Raw genomic sequence first — 7,869 nt, 5'->3', positions numbered from 1 at the left:
TTATTATTTATTTTTATAGTATATATATATATATATATATATATATATATATAATTAAAGTACAAGAGAGCTAAGCACGTGAGTATGCTTTTGAGAACCGATTAAAGCGATAGATGTTGTAACCCCCGAATTCATGTGGCACGTGAGGGTCATGGACTCGGAGCCCTACAAAATAAAGTTAACTTATTTGGACCAATATAAATTATTATTTTTATCTAAATCATATATATATATATATATATATATATATATATATAGATGAGAAGTTTGTGTCATAGCATTTGTACAACCAATACAACCCAATATATTGAGATATTTATAGAAATGATAAAAGTTCATTTATTATGATTTGAATATTTATGAAAGATGAATATGGTTCATTAATTATGATCGATACTTTATATTAAGAAACAATAAAAACTTCTATGAATCACATATTAATCAAATAAAACGGACGGTTGAGATTGGGTTGTATAATAACCAACCTCTATAGATGAGTTATTATGTAATATTTTACATTTGTACAACTAATACAATTTAATATTAATCATTCATTTAATTTGATGAATATGTGATTTCATAAAAGTTTTGATTGTTTCTTAATATAAAATATTGATCATAATTAATAAACTCTATTCATCTTCCATAAATATTCAAATCATAATAAATGAACTTTCATCATTTCCATAAATACATCAATTGATTGAGTTGCATTAGTTGTACAAATGTGATGATTGCATTTAAAACTCTCTCTCTCTCTCTCTATATATATATATATACACACACACACACACATGTGGGATCATGTGAGATCAACTTATTTTCGTGAGAATTGTAAGACCACTTTTTTACACATGAAACTTCATACCAAAACGCTGTGAAGGTAACCTTCACAGTGTTTTTGCTCCGAATGTTTGGCTTTTTTTACCTTCACAACGTTTTACTGTAAAATTTCAAGTGTAAAAATGTGGTCCCACGGATCTTACGAAAACATGTTGGTCTCATATGAATCTAACCCTATATATATATATACATGTATATGTAGAGAGAGAAAGGAAAGTTCAGGGAAACCCCCCTAAAAACAAAAACCGAGGAACACCTCGATAATCGTTCATCTAAATGATATGCATATGTGTATACAAGTAATTAAAATTGTTTTTTGGTTTTTATGCACGTGTGCATACCAAACAAATATATCTTCCAGAGTGTTTCAGCTATTATTTTTTTACAATTTTTCGTTAAACCTGACCCTATGTATATAGTTAGATTCATACAAGAATTACTATCAAATAAGATAATAAGAAAACAATAAAGTCACATCTGATTCACACAACTTTAAGTGCGAACTGAGGTGGCATGCGATGTCGCCCGCAAATCGTTAGTGTAAAATCACACATGATTTAATCGTTTTCATGTTATATTATATAATTTACTCTTGTACGTTTATTTATTTTTTTCCCAATTTTATATTTATATATCATTTTATTGTAACATGTATGTGAATGTTCAATAGTTATTTATTTAAAGATATTTTTATGTTTAAATAATTAAAAAATAATTAATTTCTTAAATAAATTTAATACGTCAAAAATAAAATTTATAATAATAAGTTAGTTTAAGCATAATAACCAAAATATTAATTATAATTATAAAAGCTAAATTTTAATAAATATTAATGTAAAAAAGTCCATTTTATACGAAAAATAGTTCAAACATTAATTGACATAAATAAATAATAGAACGTCAAATTTGGTACCATATTATTTACAACACCAGTATAATATAAGAATCGAGGGTTGGGTTTATGGAAGACCAGTCTGTTTTCATAAAACCCGTGGCATCACTTTTTTACACTAAAATTTTGCGGTAAAACATTGTGAAGGTAAAAAAAACTGAACTTTTACCGCAAAAATACTGTGAAGGTTCCCTTCACAAGTTTTTGCCATGAAGTTTTAAGTGTAAAAAAAATGGTTTCGCGAAAACAGATTGGTCTAACATGATTCTAGATCTAAGAATCGATGTTGGATTTAAAGTCAAAAACGGTAATCAAATGAGAATAACAAAAATGTTAATAATTTTAAGAATCAATTTCAACTATTTAATCACTTTAATCTATCAACCTTGATTAATGTTTCATTCATAATTAAAGAAGGATATGATGGTAATTTTTTATTTTCTTATTTTTTTTCACTTCTCCCTTTTATTGATATTAAAATTTATAATAAATAACCACAAGTGGTGTCTGATTGGTTTGATCTTGGCTCAAAGGGTCAAAAGTACCAGGAGGTCACAGATGTCAAATCTAAGGAGAAATAAAAATTCTCTTGTAGCCAACGAGATTCAAATACGGTGACTCCGCGCTATCTACAAAACAGGTGGTCGTCATGGGATTAGTCGGCTCGTATAGCGGGTTGGATATCCAGGTTAATAAAAAAAATTATAGTAATTTTTTTTAATTATATCTTGTGTGATGTAATTTATATGTAATAATAAGATATTGTAATTTTCATTAAGTCATAATAATCTTTTAAATTTTATTAGCTTATTATATTATTAATTTAATTTTCACTCATTTACTTTTTCATATATACATTATTTACTGATAATGTATAATAATAAATATATTTTATAAAATAAATCAGACTATTTTAAATAATAATAACATCACATGAGAAAACAAAATATGGAAAATATAAAAAAGAGTGTAACTAAAACATCACTGGAAAACACCAGAGGTTTACTTCACGAAATGAAACTAAAGTTTTAAGCTTCATTTGAAGCTTTAGACCTTTGCTATCAAGGAGAGCTGCAACTCTGCGTCGATTATGTAATTTAATGTTAGATTAAGGATGCCTTTTTTTTGCAACCATGAGTTTTAAGATCAGTTTGTACACACCAACTAATCCCCTGAACGACTATGTATAGACGAGAGTCATCACAATTGAACCTTCACAACCACAAGGGTTTTGGCAACGTCTGGATATAAATATGGGGTAGATGAGGTTTTCCACGACATACCACAAAACTTAACAAGTGCAACACGAAGTTTGTTGAAGATGCTCTTATGGGTTCATTTATTTTGTTTTGTAATGATATAATCACTTTTGCATTTAATCTTTTTGCTAGGGTTGTTTGATTGTCAACAAGATTTGGACCTCTAGAACTACTCTCTATAGATCATTAGTTCGTATTTGTTTCTAGTTGTTCTCCGATACCCCTACAGGATTAGTCAATGTGCTCACAAGTTAGCCTCGACGGCTACGGTTACAAGAAAAATAACTTTTTGCTATGTCATGATCTCAAGACCATTAGACAATGACTCCTCCACCCACAACTTTTGCCAACCACCAAACACGAGAAAGTTGCACAAAGTGATCTATAAAACACAGCTTCTCTCTGTATCGAAAATTCACGTGTTCATTAACAGATCCGAAAACCCACTTATGCACCACGAGAAGTCCATGTACACATCCTCGTATCCGACACAGAGTGGTGCAGAGACCCTGTTCGTTTAAGGGAGAGAAAAACATGATATCAATGTCCCTTAAAGTATATGCAATTGATTCGGAAATGGTATATTTACGCATATGATAACGTTACTTCTAAGATATAGCTCAGATCTATATACATCTCACCCAAATCAAGATTTGTGTACATTTCATCCCAAATGTCATAACTATGTACATGTCACCTAAGGACTCTACTTCAGATGTATATAGATGTAGATTTGTGTACATCTCATCCCATACTCTATTTAAGAGTTGTTTGATTGGTTTTTCATTGTTTTGTATAGATTAAACTATCTGTATGGATTAATCTTATATGTATAGATTTGAAAGACTTTTTTTTTTTGGAAGGATTTCTTCATAGACGGAAGCAAGTGTGTTTTTTTTTTAATTAGAAGGAGCATGTTCAGAAAGAAACTTGACTTCTGCATAAAGCTCTTCTTAGAAACTTACTATCTATATCATTAAGTTACTATCAAACAATCATGTATAGTTAACCAAATAAACTTCGAACGTTATTAAGCTCACTAAGTTGCTAACAAAGAAACCCCTACTTTCGAGTGGGATAAACCACGTCGGGTTGTTTTGGTTTTGGTAATGATAATTTCCAACCATAAGTAGATGGAAATAGTCTATCCCAATTAGGTAAGAAGGGGATGGTGGACCACAAGAATAACACCCCACATCTAGCCTCATATTAGTTTGTAGCCATCTCTATTCAAGATCACCAACATATTCAATACATGGGGACCCCTTTTTTTGTTATCCATTCCTTCAAGATTCAAATAGAAAACCTTACCCAAAAACCAAGATCCAAACTTTTGCCAACTACTCATTAACCCGACTCCGTTTTCAGGCTCGATAATCTTGATAATCAACCCAAGATTAAAAAGACTCGTTTTAGATTAAAAAGACTCGTTTTTTCACCGATCTACCATCAACAAGCATTAGGTGTGATCTATACACATGGAAATCCTTTTGCCGGTTTGTTAACAGCTTAATAAGCTATACATAATTGTTTGGTAATGGCTCATTTTCAAGATTCAAGGTTTTTCAAAACCTGTCTCTCCCGGTTAAAGAACATACTCATTTCATCAATGAATAAACTCAAACAAACAACAATCTACACAGAGTTTTCCCGATAAAAAACATGACCTTTAAAGAAAGAATACGCTCAATGACCGTCATCTGATCCGACTTTCATCTCATCTACCCTTGTTTCAAACTTAGATATACACTAGAGGGTCATCTTGCAAAACCATCTTCGATCTAGCACACATGGGCCATGGCAACTCACTTCTACTTCGATCTAAGCATCGATCTTCAAGATTAAGGTCGATATACAGCTATACATTACAAACCGGCATAAAAACCGAAAACCCCACAAGCAGAAACACTTTTTATACAAAAATGTAACAGAAAACATGGGAATCAGGTAGAAATACTGAAAACCATAGAATATTCAATTTATTTGATTATTTATTCATCATTATTATATCCAAAGTAGTTAGTAAAGATGGACCCTTACACCCAAAAAAACACCAAGGGGACTTCAGTCTACCCATCTCATCTTCTCCAGTATATATTCTTTTTTTTTTTTCTTTTCTTCTCCGGTGCCAAAAAGACCAGAAAAAACACTAAAAAACCCAAAAACAAGCAAGTCAAAATACCAAAAACTTTTAGGGTCCTGTTAGTCTAAATAATCCCCATATCCAACATTTCTGTTATGTGGGTTCCATTTTCTTGATTTAAAGATGGAAAATCAAGAAAACCACATTTTGAAATGGGTTTTAGACGAATCGAACCTCTTTCATATGTAAGTATTATTTGCCTTCAATCACAGAAGCTAGACCACTAATGACTTTACCTCCAGTCTTTAGTACCTTGGGTTTGATCTCCAATGGCTCCCACTGTTTAAAAGCTTCCGCGGATGGATCTTCATCTGTAGTTGCCAACACTTCGAATTCTTCCATCAAGATATGGTCTTTAGGGTCAGATTTGATTGGGTTCTCATTGGGGGATTGATCATCCGTGGGAGTAATGATGATTCTAGTGCAAGGAGATAGCCATTTGGCTTTAACATATTCAGCTCTTCTCCATGGGGGCAAAGGCATTCCTTTCTTCTTTAAGCTCTGTTTTGCAGCATCCGAAACTATGTTGATGATTTTCTGGAGACGATCGGCTTTACCCACGAAGATATGAGGAAGCATTTGAAGAACAGCTTTGTAGCTTTTGGTGGATCTTGCTATCTCGAACTCTGATCGGAAGTCTATGTCGATTATCAAACGATCCCCTTCAATTAGAGCATCAATATACTCGTATTCCCCTGTTTACACCCAAATCCCCAAAAATGTTATCAAAATTTGATTGAAAGTTTCAAACCCGTCGTGAAAAATCAGAGATCGGAGCCATAAATGTTCTTCAGCACAGTATTTCAGAAGATATATTTCAAAAATAGACCATATTAGTTGCGAACCATCAAAATTTGATTGAAACCCATCGTGAATTAAAAAAAATAAAAATAGACACAGAAATGTTCTTCATCATACTAATTTCAGAAAATTGATGTGAACAATCAAATATTGGAGCCAGAAATGTTCTCAAACATAGTAACTTCAGAAAATTGATGTAAAAAATCGACCAAATTAGTTGTAAACCAAAAAGAATCATCAAGTGACTAAAGGATTTGGGGAAATTCTGGCTTACCTGCTGGATATGTCGAAGTTTTTTCCCAACGGGACTTGCAGATAGAAACAGCGTATCCGGTAGCTAAGAGGCCATCGGAAACGATTTTCCGACTGATTTCATCTTTCCGTTTACAGATCTTGTTCTTATCCACGACTTTTGCAGCATCCGCCAACAAATTCCTTTCAGAAACTGTTTCGCAAAGCACCAAACTCTGTATAATAAAATCAACCCAACAACAAATGTTAAGACTCTCCAAAGCAGATAATTTTCATCGGATAACGATATACGACTAAGGAAAATGGATTATCACCTTAAGAGGATCACACGAGTCGGTGGACGAACTGTGGTTGTTAGAGTTGCCAAAACAATTGAACGAGTCAAACTCATCTTCGGAACCATCGCTGCTACAGAAATTGGTGCCGTTAACGCAATTGCACTGTTGGTGGTTATGCCGGCCACACTTGTTCGCTGTTGCAACATACTGCTTCTCGTTGCTTTCTTCTATGAAATTCTGGACCATTTTGTCTAAACAGACGGAGCTCGGCTCGAATTCGTCTGAACAATCTTTGCCGCATTGCGGTTCCCCGGCGACGGACCTATCCGCCACCGCCGATCCTCTCAAAAAGCTAGAGAAGTCGAAGAGACGTCTCAATCGAGACTTTGGCACAATCTTCACCGGCTCAAAACATTCCGGTGTGGTTGAATCGATTGGTTGTATCTTCATCGTCAAAGGCATACCAAAAACTTCTTCCTCGATTATCAATTTTTTTTTTTCTCTTATTAAACGAAAGAAAATCAGAAAACCCTAAAACCTAAAAAACTAGTTATCGCAAAACCTCAATTTTCCGATAACACCTGATCAAAAACAATACTAGAGATCCATAACAAAACTCCAATGGCTGTAATAGTAAAAACACAGCACATGAACTAGTCTCTCATCATCGGATCACCAAATCAATCGGCACAAAAACCAAGAAATCCTCCTATATCTTTCAAAAAACCTGCAAAACTGATTCCTTTATCTTATAGATTAGCATTACAATACATATATTTTATTGGATTCTTTATTTTAATACCGATTTGTGAAACAAAACAAGGAATAACTTCTAATCTCTGCTACGTAACGCTCGCTTTCGCGTAGGGTTTTCAGCTACTGTTAGGTTTTTAGGCTAGGTAAGTACGTCACCTACAGAAATTAACACATCACCGCTGCGTAAATCCAGGAATCGACGGACGGCTGCCGGAATATCCATCTCCGGCGATATCATTTCAAAATTATACAATCAGAAATCGCCGGCGACGGCCAAAAAGGCGACGATCGGAGTAAAACAACAAAATTTTCAAGAGGTTTAATGCTTTGTGGTTTCTTTGGGGTAAAAAACAAAAGGAGTCCATGGTTAAGGCATTCTATATATAAGTGGTTCGTCTAGCCTGCTGACGTGGATATTGTTTTGCCTACGTGGATGAACACGTGGCAGCACACACTATGTTTCTGTTCGCCGTTATAACGGCCGTTATAATCCCGGATGCACACACAAGTTTTCACGGCCCAACTCAATTGAAATGACTAATTTACCCATGTTTTTAGGGGAAATGGCATGTTTTGAATTCAAAAAAATATTTTTAAATTTTAAATGGAATATTTTAAGTATATTCTTTATTTTTAATTTGTCCT

General features: G+C 33.4%; 1 protein-coding gene across 1 annotated transcript; it reads right to left on the bottom strand.

The window, feature by feature from the left end:
• Positions 1 to 4,654: 4,654 nt before the first annotated feature.
• LOC112518628 lies at positions 4,655 to 7,563 on the bottom strand. Its single transcript, XM_025126395.1, has 3 exons — positions 6,505 to 7,563; positions 6,213 to 6,405; positions 4,655 to 5,832 (listed from the first exon to the last, which is right to left on the bottom strand). The coding sequence occupies exons 1-3, from the start codon at positions 6,928 to 6,930 to the stop codon at positions 5,330 to 5,332; spliced, it is 1,122 nt and encodes a 373-aa protein (XP_024982163.1). The 5' UTR covers positions 6,931 to 7,563; the 3' UTR covers positions 4,655 to 5,329.
• Positions 7,564 to 7,869: the final 306 nt, after the last annotated feature.

Source organism: Cynara cardunculus (assembly GCF_001531365.2).
Source record: "Cynara cardunculus var. scolymus isolate 2C chromosome LG 9, CcrdV1, whole genome shotgun sequence".
Classification (NCBI taxonomy): domain Eukaryota; kingdom Viridiplantae; phylum Streptophyta; class Magnoliopsida; order Asterales; family Asteraceae; genus Cynara; species Cynara cardunculus.
This window is presented reverse-complemented; position numbering and strand designations above follow the sequence as displayed.